At 38.6% G+C, this 16,950-nt stretch overlaps 1 protein-coding gene across 7 annotated transcripts in view; it reads left to right on the top strand.

Moving 5' to 3' along the window:
• The window catches only part of LOC127427068 (C-Jun-amino-terminal kinase-interacting protein 4-like), an 84,881-nt gene extending 68,323 nt beyond the window's left edge, over positions 1 to 16,558 (top strand). Inside the window, exons 11-29 of one of the 7 annotated variants that reach the window (XM_051674409.1) lie at positions 74 to 125; positions 318 to 448; positions 576 to 632; positions 4,696 to 4,872; positions 5,320 to 5,449; positions 6,100 to 6,192; positions 6,282 to 6,455; positions 7,866 to 8,037; positions 8,239 to 8,457; positions 8,848 to 9,031; positions 9,156 to 9,293; positions 10,323 to 10,403; positions 10,794 to 10,861; positions 11,013 to 11,161; positions 11,447 to 11,618; positions 11,712 to 11,825; positions 12,384 to 12,560; positions 14,712 to 14,843; positions 14,954 to 16,558. In XM_051674409.1, the coding sequence (XP_051530369.1) occupies positions 74 to 125; positions 318 to 448; positions 576 to 632; positions 4,696 to 4,872; positions 5,320 to 5,449; positions 6,100 to 6,192; positions 6,282 to 6,455; positions 7,866 to 8,037; positions 8,239 to 8,457; positions 8,848 to 9,031; positions 9,156 to 9,293; positions 10,323 to 10,403; positions 10,794 to 10,861; positions 11,013 to 11,161; positions 11,447 to 11,618; positions 11,712 to 11,825; positions 12,384 to 12,560; positions 14,712 to 14,843; positions 14,954 to 15,072 (2,539 nt within the window). In that variant the 3' untranslated portion in view covers positions 15,073 to 16,558. The remainder of the gene's footprint in view (positions 1 to 73; positions 126 to 317; positions 449 to 575; positions 633 to 4,695; positions 4,873 to 5,319; positions 5,450 to 6,099; positions 6,193 to 6,281; positions 6,456 to 7,865; positions 8,038 to 8,238; positions 8,458 to 8,847; positions 9,032 to 9,155; positions 9,294 to 10,322; positions 10,404 to 10,793; positions 10,862 to 11,012; positions 11,162 to 11,446; positions 11,619 to 11,711; positions 11,826 to 12,383; positions 12,561 to 14,711; positions 14,844 to 14,953) is intronic. The other 6 variants (XM_051674411.1, XM_051674410.1, XM_051674412.1 and 3 more) reach the window with 6 other exon arrangements.
• The last annotated feature ends 392 nt before the right edge of the window (positions 16,559 to 16,950 follow it).

Below are 16,950 nucleotides of genomic sequence, written 5' to 3'. Positions count from 1 at the left end.
ATAAGCCTTTTCATAACGTCTCTTTGTAAGGCATGATGGCATAAAGCTTATTTGGTTTATTTCATCCCATCAGAGTCCGGGCAGAGGTGGAGGAGGCCAAACAGAATGCGAAGGAGGAAGATGATGTAAGCACTCTTCCATAATTAATTCGATTTTGATTTCAAATCAAGGAGTCAAAATTTATTTTCAAAACGAGTCTCGGCGAGCAACAAATCTTTGACGAGTTCAAGTGCCGCATTGACAAATTCTGTCAAAGATACAGCATAACAAATGTAGTAATATGATACTACTGACTTTCTCATGATTGCTTCCCTCAGAGTGACGTGCCCACAGCTCAGCGGAAGCGCTTCACACGAGTGGAGATGGCACGTGTCCTCATGGAGAGGAACCAGTATAAAGAGAGACTGATGGAGCTGCAGGAGGCCGTCAGGTGGACGGAGATGATTCGGTCAGTCAACAGAATCTCGTTTAGAAATCTCAAGGCAGTGTTTACCATGGTCAAACTGATGCATACCTGCAGCCTTTTTGCCTTGTAATGACTGAAGTGACTGAATTACATTTTTCCTTCAATGTAGAGCTTCACGAGAGAATCCAACCTTGACTGAGAAGAAAAAGTCCAGTATCTGGCAGTTGTAAGCTCCCCTTCTTAGCTCTCTTAAAAGATTGTGTTATATTGGTTTGTGTGGTTTGGCATTCAAACAATGTTTTCCCCTTCTCATTTTATGTTCCTCTTTTATTTGTTTCATTTTTTCTAGGATGTAGGTAAAATCTTTGAAATGCTAGTAAATCTTGCACTTGGTTTGATCCTTCGATCCAAAAATGTGGTTTTGGTCATGGGAATGGGGTTTCTGTTAAAGCTTTAACAGGGATATAACAGAAGCATAACAGGAATTTACAGGTTGCATTAAACTTTACTGAGGGGTCTAATGCTTTTAGTACATTTTTTTTTTTTTTTTTTTAAGGATTTGGCACTTCGGTATTAGAAAGCAGCTTGTGGGGAGTTTGTTTTGTTAGTTTGAAATGCCATTCCCAGGTCATGTCAGTCTACTTGGGGTTTTAACATTTGGGGGCATTTAGGGTTTTGCATCTATTTTAAACCCATTCATTCTCTTGTGTGCTCTTGTGTGTTCTCTGTAACCCTGTTCATGTTGTCCTGTGTGTTTGCAGAAGGTGTGTTGGGGCAGGGGACAGAGCTCTTAGACAGAGAGGTCCTATGCTGGATGTTTGTTTAGATTTGGAGTAAAGCAGACTTATGTTGCTCTGTTGATATGGATCTTTGAATGTTTGTAGAAGTATTTGAAAGTTTGAAGCTGAGGTGTGTTTGATAATCTGCAACAATAGAAGAGGTTTGTTCATTAGTTTCAGGTCATATTTAGTTAAAAGCTTTTCCCGTATGATTGTCTATTTATTTAATTACAGTTTACATAAGGATACTGAATCGAGTTCAAATAGGGCCGGGTAGTATGACAAAAATCTTTAATCACAGACACCGTATTAGTCATTTTAAAGCACAGTAACAGCATACATAACAATGTATTTATTTTACTGGAAATTAAAAAAGAAATCTAAAAGTTTTCTTCTTAAAATGCGTGGGGTTTTTCGCCAAACATTATTCCATACCTCAATATTTTTTAGCAGTCCGGGACATATATCTATCACAAATGGATCTACAAAATGCCCAGATAGTGTCAAATTTCCAAAACATTTTCAAGACTATTAGAAAATAATAGAATATAATTTATTTTTATGTTTTATTTTTCATCTATCAATGAGAGAGAAAAATATAGAACAGGATTCATTACTTCCACACTGAAATATCATAAGATGCAACTGGCTGTCAAACACATATTTAGCTACATATAACACAGAAGCTACACAAGTATTTTCTCAGGCACTTTTTGAGGCTCTATAGATGCACAACTTACAGAATTTCAGTAGGATACTCGAATGACAATAGCCAAATCATGCTGTTCATGTGTTACACTTGCTATAGTTTACTTCCACATTGCTTCTTCATCAAATAGATCAAATGTAATGTAAATCATGTGTAATATGTATGTATACATACATATGGAATACTGATAATTCACCATTGTCACACAAAAAATCTATGTGATATAGTAGTCATTTGTATGAATATAGTACTCAATTGTCTTGTAACAAACAAAGAAATATATACCATATGGTAGTAAACTTATATATATGAAATAAATTAAAAAATATGATTTAAGAAAGCGCAAAAAAGCAACACTATTACATATCTTGAGTCTTTAATGACCCTAGACCCTTCAGGTAAATAAGTAGTTATAAAAAAAAAACTATATATACACTACCGGTCAAAAGTTTTGAAACACTTACTCATTTTTTATTATAATTTTTTTTTCACATATTAGATAATAGTAAAGTCATTAAAACTATGGAATAACATAAATGGAACTATGGGAATTATGTTGTGACTAATCCAAAATAAATCAAAACTGTGTTATATTTTAGCATCTTCAAAGTAGTCACCCTTTGCCTAGAATTTGCAGACATGTACTCTTGACATTTTCTCAACCAACTTCTTGAGGTATCACCCTGGGATGCTTTTTAAACAGTATTGAAGGAGTTCCCATCTATGTTGGGCACTTATTGGCTGCTTTTCTTTATTATTTGGTCCAAGTCATCAATCTCAAAAACTTGTTTTTTTTTTTTAAATTAAATTTTAGCTTTATAATGAAATAAATTAATATGGTGGCACAATTATATTTTTGTCTACAAAACTAATTTCAAACATTTAAGCATACACCTTCAGATCAAAAGATTTTTAAGATCATGGGAAACTTTTCAGGCAAGAGTGTATATATATACAGTTGCAATCAAAATTATTCAACCCCCCTGACCAGCAATACATTCCGGTGATGTGAATTAAAGAGTTCAGTTTACCCAAATTTCAAAATAAAAAATAACAAATTCTCTCCACAAATGTCATGTCAAAAATATTCAACCCCCAAAGTCAATTATTTGTGGAGCATCCTTTATCCTTAATAACAGCAAATAAATGTTTCAGGTAAGTGTTCTCAGGCTTCGGACACATCTCTATTAGACTTTTTACACATTTCTCATGAGCAAAAGCTTCCAGCTCATTGACATTTTTTGGTTTCTGTGCTGCCACTGCTTCCTTGAAATCCCAACAAAGGTTTGCAATGGGATTTTAATGATGGACTGACAGGGCCATTTAAGGTAATTCCACGACCTATCCCTGAACCCGACTTTGGACAACTTGGATGTATCCTTGGTGTTATTGTCTTGCTGGAAAGTCCAGTGATCACCGAGCTTCAATTTACACACTGAAGTCATCACATTTTTCATGCTAAAATGGCCTGATACCTGAAAGAATCCATGGTGTCAGTCACATAGTCAGGATAGCTGTTTCCTGCAGCCGCAAAACACCCCCATAACAGGACTGACCCACCTCCATGCTTGACTGTGGGGATGGTGTCGTTCTTGTCATCACCTTGTCATCTTACTCCAGACGTACTGCTGACCCATGGGTCTAAAACGCATTTTCAGTTTAGTGTCATACGTCTATAAAACCTTCTTCCAGGACTCCACAGGTCTTTCCTAATTACTTCTTGAATATTCAAGTCAACATTCCCCTTGGTGAAGTTTTGCTTTCTTCCACACCCCAAGAAGGTTACTGTTGTACCATATTTAAAAAATGTATGAATGGTGCTGCCAACTTTGTCTATTGGAAATTGAAGTGCCTTGGAAATGTACTTTTAGCCATGACCTTTCTTGTGTAATGAAATAATCTCCTCTATTAGCTTTTGAGACAGCTTATTTTTAATTGCATTTTTTGCATAGAAATACATTTTTGCTTGCAATGCTAAACTTACATTTTAAAACTTAAATAAGTGCCATTGCAGATTGATGACTTAATTTTGTTTTAAAACAAATACTTGTGTAGCCTTATATATTTAAGTAACAGCTAAATGCAATAGTGGTTGAATAATTATGACATGGCTGTATTTTTTAAAAATCCTGCTATTTACAAATATTAGGTTATATATTCACACTATGAAATGTGTCACTCAACTGATATAGATGTTAACTTTAAAAATTCTGGGTCATCAGAAAAGCTTACCTTTGTAAATCCGTACTGTCTTGGGGGGGGGGGGGTTGAATAATTTCAATTGCAACTGTGTATATATATATATATATATATTTTTTTTTTTTTTTGTTACAATATTCATAAGAGAAAGGTTAAGGAATACTAAAGAGGTGTGGATGAGGAACAGGGGGTGGAATGAGGTCATGGGTCACTAAAGACCCGAGATATGCATTAAAGGGTTAATACCCATGTGATAATGCCTACTTTTGGATAATTCTGTAAATTAAATACTTTAATATAATGTCCATGACATGAAAATGAGGGTAGAAATAAATCTCTTTAAATTTTAAGTAAGCGTTTTGTGGTTAGGGAAGGTTTGTTTGCAGCGATGTTAGCATGTGGTGTCTGCATGCTTTGTGGTAAGATATTCAGATGGTTGGAACATTAGGGTTTGGCAAAGCTGTGTCAGGGGCATGGCTCATGTTTGGGAATTGACCCTACAACCCCATAACTGTTAACCTGTGATCTCTAACACTGCTGCTGCTGCTTGTGTCTGCATATGAGTCTCTGTGTCGTCTTTCTCTCTCTTCCCCGTCCCTCAGTTTCAGCAGGCTGTTCAGTTCATCCTCCAGCACGGCTGCAAAGAAACCAGACGCACCGGTTAACTTGAAGTACAATGCCCCCACCTCGCATGTCGTCCCTTCAGTAAAGCAGAGGAGCAGCACCCTCGCTCAGCTGCCCAGTGACAAATCCAAGGCCTTTGACTTCCTCAATGAGGAGTGAGTGACTTCATCCATGACCTCCATTCCAAGCACTTTCTTTCAATACCGAAAAATATTTTCAATTACAATGGAAAATGTAAGCCTATATTTGTGTGTGCTAGGTTATTTTAATGCTTAAAAATACTTTTAAAATTGCATTTTTAACTTCGTAACATGCTAGTGGCAAACTGTTATCTTTACTTGAGTCTCCCATGCACTTCCCGTGATGAACGCTACTTGCAGGAAGTACTAGTTTGAGTTGCTGCCTATGTTGAGCGTTCCAGATAAGTCACCTGTGAGGTTCCATTTATGTCAGTTAGGATGATGCCTCGGAAAGAAGCTCCCTAGGTAGACATTAGACAGTAAGTTAGCTCACTAGGCTTGCAAACAGGACCTGTTAACTACAGTTAACACAGTCTGTTAACTACTCTCTATCTCTATGTTGTATGTCTGTTTGTTGTGCAGGGCCGAGGTAGAGAATGTAGTGTCACGTCGAGAGCAGAAGAAAGCTCAGTACAGGCAGGTGAAGGCTCATGTGCAGAAAGAGGATGGCAGGTTGCAAGCCTATGGATGGAGTTTACCTCCAAAATACAAGGTAACATCTCTGACACCATGTCCTTACCAGGCGCAACATAAAGCAACCAGCTATAAATGCAGTTTTTGTCCCAACCAGCCATGATACACGACAAGATATTTTGGCAGTTGGTTTCTGTGTTTTTAGTCGCGTCATGCCTTCATAGCTCCGCTCACAGTGAAATCTCATTGGTCCAAAATCCCACTCCACCTGGCTTTATATTAAAAGTGATATATGGATTTTTGTGATAGAATTTAACAACTATAAGCCATTTGTAGGTTGATATGTGTATCTGTCGCGCTATCAAAACATTGCTCTGTTTGTTTGAGTGGCCCAACAAAGCAACATAAATTTAACCAATGGCGTTAGTGTGGGGCGGGACTATTTGTCCTACAACAGACAGGTGGAGTGTTTGGGAAGCGTGTTTGAATAGTCATTATTTTTACAATTTCATTTTGTGCTGTTAGTAATGCAAAACTTGTACACTTCACTTTTAAAAAATCAAATATATTCTGATTTGGAAATGTTTGTGTAACCTGAATATGAAACGGCGGGTGTAAGAAAGCAAAGGTCTCAATGAAAAACTGGATGTTTTGTGGTTTTTGTTTTCTATATGTAATTGGTTATGAAAAGTATTTTATTGTTAACGCAGCCCTGTTCTCTTTTGAAAGGTTGCCAATGGTGGACAAGCAGATGGTAAGGTAAAAAATCTGCCAGTACCCATCTACCTCCGACCTTTAGTTGAGAAAGATGCTTCTATGAAGGTGAGAGAAGTATTCTCAACTACAGTTAGTATTATTGTTTCCAACACCAGTTTTTATCAGCATGTTGATGTTGTTTTTTGCATGTGTAGCTGTGGTGTGCTGCAGGAGTTAATCTGTCAGGTGGAAAGACGCGTGATGGGGGCTGCATTGTGGGAGCGAGTGTGTTCTATAAAGATGTGTCTGGAGGAGAGACTGGCCCCCTAAGCCACAGCCAAAGAAGAGGCTCTCAAAGCAGTCTGGACAGACTAGAGCAAGAACTAAAGGTAAGAACCCCATACCCCCCAGATATGATGGTGCGTTCAAGTCATGTCAGAATGATTGTATTTACGAGTTAAGCGCACATGAACACCTGACCACAAATTCGTAATTACAAGTGGAAAACTCGCAACTTTCTGATTGAAGAATCATGGCAGCGGGGCGTGGGTAGCTCAGCGAGTATTGAGAACCACTAATCGTGACCACAAGGAGGTTACCCCATGTGACTCTACCCTTCCTAGCAACCGGGCCAATTTGGTTGCTTAGGAGACCTGGCTGGAGTCACTCAGCACACCCTGGATTCGAACTCGCAACTTCAGGGGTGGTAGTCAGCGTCAATACTCGCTGAGCTACCCAGGCCCCCATGTGTGAAGTTTTAAAAAAAATGTCAGACAGTTTGTCAGTTTTATGAAAAGGCACATTTTGTTCAGGTCAAATGAAGAAACCATAAAAAAATTGTATTAAAAAACTAAAAATAATAAATAAATAAATATATTTTATCCTGAAAAATATATGTTTGAAACATTTTTTGAAATTAATGAATAAGTTGTGTACACTCATTCAAGGTGCAAGGAAAGTTTTTTAAAATCTACCAAAGATTCCAAAGCCATTAAATACATTTTATTTTGTGGAAAATGCTATAAATGTTCTCCAAAAAAACATCGATACAATGTTTACATTTCTACTGACACATTACACATGCGATTTAAACTTGATTTTTAAAGTATTTCTCATTTTTATCACATCGGACAACCATATTTGTCAATGACCAAGTTAACACAGCTTACTATGTATGTGTGTGAAGTACAATAACTGAATATGCTGACAGAATGCCGATAAACTGATTCCATTGCCAATATACATGCAATTGAATCAGATAACATAAAAGACTGTGCATATAAATTCACTCACTGTCTGCCAGAAGTAAATGAGGTTTGAGGGTCATTCGGTACTGCTACTGATATTGGTATTGGTAAGTTATTGTGCTTATTTCTACAATTTTAGAGAATAGAAGCCTTTATTTATTTTGGTCACACATTATACATAATTTTTTTGTATATATACAGTGAAATTTATTTGTTTTCACATATCCAAGCTAAGCTGGGGTCAGAGTGCAGGGTCAGCCATGATACAGCGCCCCTGGAGCAGATAGGGTCAAGGGCCTTGCTCAAGGGCCCAACAGTGGCATCTTGGCGGTGCTGGGGCTTGAACCCCTGACCTTCTGGTCAGTAACCCTGAGCCTTAACCGCTGAGCCACCACTGCCCCAGCACCCAGAATATCAGTACTCCTTAAAAAAATCAGTATCAATGCATCCCTTTTCCTTATTATACTAGACTAGTGTTGTTATTGTACTGGACCTGTAAACTTGAGTAAGTTTAACATATGACATTAAGCTTGAGAGTGTGAATGCATTCAGGATCAGGAGAAGGAACTGAGGCACCAGGACGAACTCTCCAGCCTGGTGTGGATCTGCACCACCACACATGCCACCTCTAAAGTCATAGTCATTGACGCTAACCAGCCCGGAAACATCCTGGAAAACATTTTTGTGTGCAACTCTCAAGTGCTTTGCATCGCCAGTGTGCCAGGTCAGAATATAGCAATGCAACTCTACTGAGATCTTATTACATTCTTCAGTGCCATCATAACTGGAAAGATAAAATACAGTTAAATTACTTTTATAGATTATTATTATAATCTGCATCGCTGTTGATTTTAACAGGTTCTGTGTGTTGTCTCTGGCTGGTGTGCATGGTTTTTTGTTGTTGTTTTTTTTCCCTCAACAACAGGTGCCTCTGAGACAGATTACCCCGCTGGAGAGGAGGTTGTTTCAGATAGTGAGGCCAGTCAGGGTGAAGGGGCTTCTAAAGTCAACACTACAGCTAACAGCAGCTCCACTTGCTCTGATGGAGGTCTGGGTGGCATTACTGTAATGGGCTGCTCTACAGAAGGACCTGTGGCCATCCCTCAAACTGTCTGCACAAATGCCATAGAATCCACAGACTCAGGTAATGCAGACTCTAGCCCTCCTTTCCATCCAAATTACAGTAGTAGATGTAATTTATTGGTGCAATGATAGGTGCTGTTTACTTATAGTTCACAGACATAATAACATGCAGGACAGAGAAGTGTTTTATTGCAAAGGGTGGTGTACTCTAGTGGTTATCTGGACTGGCAACCAAAAGGTTGCAGGGTTGAGGGGCCTTGAGCTTGTCACCAATGAACCCTTGAATCAATTCCTGATGGATAACATCATGTACCACCCTACATTTTTCCTCTGTGAATATCCTGTTTCACACTGTAGTACATCAGATTACAGAAGTAAAATGGCTTGCAAACTGCATTTCATGTTGACTTTAACACCCTTATTTTTGCTTAATTCTCCCTGGTCCGTGCAGATGGGGTTTTGGGGCGGCACAAACAGGATGCAGTAACGGCAGCAGAAGAAGCTCAGGAGGCCACAGAGAGCAGCAGCAATACACCTGCAGATGAGAACCAGCCTGGGATCTACACAGAACACATCTTCACTGACCCGCTAGGAGTACAAAACAGCAGAGACACGCCACCCACCTACACACAGAGGTGTGTACCAGTCATATGCGACACCGTAGACTTTAGAGCAGACATGTTTTAGAATAGCACTTCATGTCACTTGATTTAAAGTGCAACTTGATCTATTCAGATGTTTGTGAGTGTAATGTCATAGTCCTGGCTGCTATAGGGAGTGTGATCTAGTGAAGGATGGCGTGAGCTCAGTGCCTGAGGAGCAGGACCTCATGAGAGAGGAGGCTAGCAAGATGAGCAGCATCCTGCCCACTATGTGGTTGGGGGCCCAGAATGGCTGGTAAGTGGCCTTCCAAACGGCCAGTTAATATTTCCACCATTAATCGGCTTCATTTTACATTTGTGTAGAATTGTATAAAACTTACAGTAGTGATGCCTTTTGAGGGTTTAATTTATTTAATAGACATTTGGGAACCTTAAAGGTGAAGTGTACAATATCAGCACTACTTGTGGCAAAAAATGGAATTTCAAAAATAAAGTATGATTTCAAACAAACTTTGCCAACACCCCTTAGACTCATCACGCCCTTTCGCACTCTCTGATTCCCTATAAACAAATAGGCCATAATAAATAAAAGGTGATAAATGTTTAATGTTGTAATGAAGAAGACCACTATAATATTTACACACCGGACAGAAAGCGAGGCAGAGGAATCGGGTGGTCCAATAACACTGGCAGATTGCACGGCAACTGGGTGTGCGCAGCGCATGAGGTAGGATGGTCCTTTTGGAACTAATAAGAGTAACAGCACCGTTTCTGACCATTTTGGGGCCCTAGGCAAGATCACCGTTGTTGACGGGGGGGGCGATATTAGCGATTTGCACGGTGATCCCGTTGTTGCTGCTCCCGTTTGCCAGAGCGATCTCATCATTGGTGGTGTGTGTGTCCTCCACTTGTAAATGCAATGCCAATGCTCACTCTGGTTTTACTCCATTCTCTGCCTCTACGTCTTTTAGCATGTCTTCGAATTTTGGCTTTAACTCTGTTTTTTCCTCTGTGCACGTCTGCCATGGTTTTTCATTTTTCCCCTAGGTGAACAAGTAGCCACGCCCCAAACTCACGCTATAGGTTGAGCTAGTAAGGGATGGGTGGAGCTAAGTGGGCTGCTCAAACTATAAACATCAATGTTTTGATAGTGCATGGGAGGCTCAGTGCTTATACTTTTGGGGGAGGTAAACCCACGAATGGTTTACTTTTAATTATCAATGAAAAATACACTGGGATAGTAGAACATATTTTGATATCAAAAAGTTACATACTTCACCTTTAAATGGAGATTTGTTCATTTGTTCCTCATGCTATGTTTCAGCGTGTACGTGCACTCTTCTGTGGCACAGTGGAGGAAGTGCCTTCACTCTATCAAGTTAAAGGATTCCGTCCTGGGGATTGTGTAAGGACACAAGCATCATTTACTGTAGATACATTAACAAAAAGCTGGGCATTTTAATGATTTTAATGGCCTTTTTATTTGGCTACATTTCCTAAAGAGCATGCAGTTAGACTAATTTCATGATCCTTCAAGTCAGCACAATTAGTCAAAATAACATTAAAACTGCAATATCAAAACGATATCAAAACAACTGCTACATTATTATATAAGACTAAAATATGGCACAGACTCACAGAAAAGAAAGAGATGACATCGTTTTTACCAGAGATTTTTTTACCATAATATTTTAAGCCGTATCGCCCAGCCCTATATTTACATAATCATTAACTAATGTTCTTTCTTCAAAGACAGCTGCTCATTACACTTTCTCTCTCATCCTCTTCTATGAAGTCATGTGAAAGGACGTGTTCTGGTAGCCTTGGCAGATGGTACACTTGCAATCTTCCACAGAGGTGTTGGTAAGAGACAATTCAATGCCATAGAGGTGTGAAAACCATGTCTAAAACAAAATGGATAACACTGATTTTTCTCTCTTGATTTGTATGCTATACAGGCTTCACTATGCCAGAGGAAGTGCTGTTACAATAACAGATGTTTGTGTTGTTACAGATGGCCAATGGGATTTGACCAATTACCACCTGTTAGATCTGGGCCGACCACATCACTCAATCCGCTGTATGTCTGTAGTGCATGACAAGGTCTGGTGTGGCTACAGGAACAAAATCTTTGTGGTTCTGCCCAAAGCCATGAAGATAGAGGTATGACAGCTAGAGGAACACCTTTCTATGGTATTTTGTGCTAAATTAATTTGTTTCCAAATGCTGCTGAATTTGTGATAGATTTGGATAAAATATTTGTAGCGTAATGACATGAAATATATGTAGCGTAAAGAGAGGCCACTGCCAAAATGCTAATTGTAAAACAAAATAGTTCGGATTCAAAATCTGATTTTATCTGACTGCATGCTCTAAGCCTAATGCCTGTACATCAAATTAATTTTTTATTATATATTTATGCACTGTACTTTCATTCCCCATGTATAGAAGTCCTTTGACGCCCACCCTCGTAAGGAAAGCCAGGTGAGGCAGCTGGCATGGGATGGAGATGGTATCTGGGTGTCTATCCGTCTGGACTCCACCCTCAGACTGTTTCACGCACACACATACCAGCATCTACAGGATGTAGACATTGAGCCCTACGTCAGCAAAATGCTGGGTGAGGATTATGACTCAACTACTGTATGACTTCACAGCATTCAAGTAAATTCATTCACTGACTGTCTAAATAATGTTATTGTATGTGTCTCAGGCACTGGTAAGCTGGGCTTCTCCTTCGTGAGGATCACCGCTCTGATGGTGTCATGTAACCGCCTATGGGTCGGAACAGGAAATGGCGTCATCATTTCCATCCCTCTATCAGAGCGTACGTCAGTTTGTTTTAATATAGTGTGTCTAGTCATGTTATCAGTATACTGTTATTTTTCTGTGGAACACAAAAGGAGAATTATGGAAGAATCTTTTTACAGATCTTTTTTTCAAACAGTGAATGTTCATAGTGACCATGGTCCATGTGTCAAGCTTCAAGAAAGACAAAAAAACACCATACGATTCCAAGTCTTCTGAAGCGTATGATAGCTTTGTGTGCAGAACAGACAAAAATGTAAGTTAGTCACCAAAAATCTCCCACATCCCAGATGCTTCTGCATCCATTCAAAATGGTACCTTAAGACGCTTTGTGTCAGGTTTGACATCTCATTTGCATTTTGAAGAAAGCATATGTCATTTTATGGAAAAGAGTTGGGTGAAGATTATTCAAAAATTCACCTTTTTTATGTCCCATGGAATAAATAAAAGCATGCTGGTATGGAACAATATGACGGTTAGTAAATTATGACAGAATTAAAAAAAACTTTGGCTAAACCATTCCTTGAGTGTTTGCCGATGCTGTAGCTAAAAACGTATTTTCTCCTTCGCCCAACAGCATGCAAAGTTACAGCAGGATCGTCAAATCGTCCAGGCAGTGCGATCCGCATCTACGGCGATGAGAACAGTGATAAAGTCACGGCAGGAACCTTCGTACCCTTCTGCTCCATGGCACATGCCCAGCTCTGTTTCCACGGGCACAGGGATGCAGTCAAGTTCTTCACTGCCGTCCCAGGTAGGCTAAAGTGTTCCCAAGGATCCATAAAATTTCTTAAATTTAAGGGCATAATAAGTCTTAAATACATTATTTGGTCTAATAAGGGTCTTAATTATCATTTGCAGAGGTCTTAAATTTGTGGATGGAAAGACAGGAATTGCGATCTAGCCTAATGTGATTACAAAAGGCTGTGATATAATTAAATAATTACATAGTCTGCATGTGCTGCATGCTTCAAAGTGAAGATACGGTACTTTTGCACATTCTCCAAGCACGTGGGGGGCTCGTGATCCAAATATCTTTACATTCTCAGAGTGCGGTTCACAATCAGTGTGTACCGCACATTTATGACAAGCGATCGCTGATGATCTACTGTTGATGAATTACTGCTCATATTTGTTATTTGACAGTGTTTACTACATAGTGTTTATATTGTAATACACTGTAAATTATTGTAAGAGTAAATATTTTTATGTCCCTTAAATACTGTATTTGAGTGAGCAGCTGTGAACAGACATTTCAAAATTAGAGTTCTCTGTGTATTTTAGGCTTGTTTATAGTTAAAAGTCCCTTGTTATGCACCAAATATATTTATTTTGGTTGCACAGTTAACTGAATCTGGGATGTCATTCAATTTGGACTCTTGTAGCCTCTGTCTGGGCTGCCCTGTCACTGGAAGGAAAGACTAAGAATGTTGTTTTAAAACACATTCAATGGTTCGATTTTAAACACTTATTGGATGATTAATCGGTTATCTCCTTTCTTCAAACACCTTATTGCTGATATACACCGATCAGCCACGACATTATAATACCACCTGCATAATACTGTGTAGGTCCCCCTCGTGCCGCCAAAACAGCACCAACCCGCATCTCAGAATAGCATTCTGAGATTATATTCTTCTCACCACAATTGTACAGAGTGGTTATCTGAGTTACCATAGACTTTGTCAGTTTGAACCAAACTGGCCATTCTATGTTGACCTCTCTCATCACAGATGAGTACAGAAATACGCAAACCAGCCCATCTGGCACCAACAATCATGCCACGCTCCAAATCATTGAGATCACATTTTTTCCCCATTCTGATGGTTGATGCGAACATTAACTGAAGCTTCTGACCCGTATCTGCATGATTTTATGCATTGCACTGTTGCCACATGATTGGCTGATTAGATAATCTCATGGATGATTGTTGGTGCCAGATGGGCTGGTTTGAGTATTTCTGTAACTGCTGATCTCCTGGGATTTTCATACACAACAGTCTCTAGAATTTACTCAGAATGGTGCCAAAAACAAAAAAAACATCCAGTGAGTGGCAGTGCTGCAGACAGAAACGCCTTGTTGATGAGACTTCAACAGAGAATGGCCAGACTGGTTCGAACTGACAAAGTCTACGGTAACTCAGATAACCGCTCTGTACAATTGTGGTGAGAAGAATATCATCTCAGAATGCAATTCTGAGATGCGGGTTGGCGCTGTTTTGGCGAAATGAGTAATGTTATGTCTGATCGGTGTATACTGTACAGTATATCAGTAAGATCCCATATCAGTCTCTAATTCAGATGTATTGAAATACTGGTACATAAACCAATTTTAATATGATATATGATTAAATATAACTCTTTCATGAACTCTATTAGTGAACAACTGTAGGCCTAAGTGGAAAATACTGTAATCTTGAGTGTTTTAAACTTGCAGATACCCTTTTTACTTTGATAAGCAGTGTTAAGGCTTTGTTGAATGTGCTCCAGACTGTTCAAGTAAAATAATCTTTAATACATTATTTATTTTGAGATTGTGTGGGTTTATTCTGGTATCATATATTAATTTTATTTGGAAAGATACTGAAAGGTCTTAAAAAGTCTTACATTTTATTTTTAAAAATGTGCCGCAACCCTGGACTAACCTCCGAATAATTAATTGACCATGAGGCTCCTGGAGTCCTCATCATATCTAGGAATTTGAATTTGAAGTCATGGAAATTTCTGTTGTTAATATACTGTATGGTTTTTTTTCTAGTTATGCTTGGTTCTGAAATATTTCAATTTGAATAATCTCAATCAATTTAAAAAATCTTGGAAAAGTCAGAAAAATCACAGAAACCCATTGGTCGAAAGATATAGGAACCCTGGTTTTATAAGCTTCTTTGATTTTTCCTGTATTTCAGGGCAGGTGGTTCCATCTGCAGGCTCAGGGGGTGAGGCTGGCACTGACAAGTCTTCAGAGTCACCCATGCCAGAGCTGGTCAAATCTGTCCTAGTCATGAGTGGAGGGGAGGGTTACATTGACTTCAGGATGGGTGAGAGTCAAGCGTGCTTCTTGGTGTCCACATTTATTTTCACACTGCTATCTTTAAAAGCATGAGTATAGAAAGTACTGACACATTTTCCTTTCTCCTTCACATTGAAGGAGATGAGGGAGGGGACACAGAAGATTTGGCTGAGCCCACGCTGAAGCTGCAGCCCTTCCTGGCCAAAGCTGAACGTAGTCACCTAATCGTGTGGCAGGTCATGGCTAATGAGGAGTGACTGTTTATTTCACTTCATTTTGGCCTTTGCTACATCCAAAAGAAGCTCACCCCACTTCAGACTCTTGACTTTTATATTTCCATCATTTTTTCCTTGTGCTTTTGACATTTTTCATTCAGCTTTGCTTTAAGATATTTGAAGCATTAGCTTATAGTATTTCTGTTAAAACAATCACAGTTACCATTAGAAGTATGTTAAGAAGATTATTTGTCTATACATTATGAATGAAGGGTTACGGAAGTTCTTTGCTCATCGTCTTTGGCAATAAATGGAATGTTGGAATGGAAATAATATTAGATACAGATTTTCAATTTCAGTATTCCTGTTCTTGTAATATTTCTTAGGATGGCAGGTGAAAGCACAACGGTTAACTGTGGCTACAGTGCACTATGCACTACATCATGTCTAGATGAGCTTTTGTGTTCTGTGTCAATTAAACTGTTTGTGGGGAAGGAAAGTATAAGCAAGTGAAAGACAATTTGCACAAAGCGCTTTCTCAGTCCTTACATCAGTCACACTGACTTCATTTAGATGTGTAGGATTTATGAAAATACTGTGAGTGTAGATGCAATATTCTCAATGTGTGGACTTTTATATCAATTTGAATGTTTCACAGTTACCAAAGGATACAGGAAAAAAAAGGGTTTGATATCCCCATTGATGGACTTCTAGACAAAAATGTAAAACTGAAGGATCTAAACAGATTTTTATCAAAATCATAGGCATATCACACTACTTTGTAATGCAGTTCTACCGTGACCATGTACCAGTCAGAAACATCACTTTTTTAACTCTAGAACAGTTTTCAAAGAAACGGTACTCCTTTGACTTAGTGTGTAAATAAACATGCAGAGTAAAAGCATATTTTTATTACGCTTTTGTACATTTGTCTTTTAGACTTTAATCTCTAATCACAGGCCTTAGTGCTCCACCAACAGTCCGCCAGTGTGCTGATGCTCACCGCTGTTCTGCTTGCATTCGAGCTGAGGCGCACTGGAGCTGCAGTGCTTCGTTTGCAGTTGTTCTCTCCTCTCCAAGAGAGCAGAGACAGCTTCATATTGCAAACAAACCATTGCAGTATTTATTTCTATGAATGAGCCTCTGCAGTTCAGAATGTAACTTTGTACATTGAATATAAATATAAAAAAAATAAAAAATACAAATATGTATATGAAATGTTTAATTTCTTAATGCCGATTGTTAATGTAAATCACTTCTTGGTGATTGAATGAATCAATCTGAATAACTTGACTTCTGAAACGTTCCTTTACTGAGCTATGCACTATTTTTTAAAGGAGTGTGTGTGCATGTGTGTGGATGAATGTGTTTTGTACAGCATTTTGTAGGTGGGTGCAACAGGATTACTAGACTGTCCCATAATCCTAAAGTCGTCAGATTGCCATGATGGCTTGTGTCCCTTCAGTATGTTTATCATATCCTCCTCTCTATCTTAGCCTTGTACTTTTTAAAAGTCTATTAAACAATTAAGTGTTTTTAGTATTTTTGTTAATGCAATATTGTAAGACAACAGTGATGCACTTTTGAATACAGTAGATAAAGTTTGTTCCTGCAACGATAAGTTTTCAAAAACAAATAAGACACTATTAATAAAACAAGTAATGTTTAAACATCTCCAAGCAAACCTTCACATCTTATGGTTTGTTTTATTACATTTGAGGTCCCACAATACAGTCTCCCTAAAAATTACTTGGACACTTAAACCACAATTGTATAATTGTCATTGGATTATACAGTTGAAGTCAGAAGTTTACATACACTTAAGTTGAAGTCATTAAAACTCATTTTTTAACCCCTCCGCAGATTCAGTAGCAAACTATAGTTTTGGCAAGTTGTTTAGGACAACTACTTTGTGCATGA

This window comes from Myxocyprinus asiaticus, chromosome 36, assembly GCF_019703515.2.
Source record: "Myxocyprinus asiaticus isolate MX2 ecotype Aquarium Trade chromosome 36, UBuf_Myxa_2, whole genome shotgun sequence".
NCBI lineage: Eukaryota > Metazoa > Chordata > Actinopteri > Cypriniformes > Catostomidae > Myxocyprinus > Myxocyprinus asiaticus.
The sequence above is the reverse complement of the archived record's forward strand: the minus strand, read 5'-3'. Positions and strand labels throughout refer to the sequence as shown.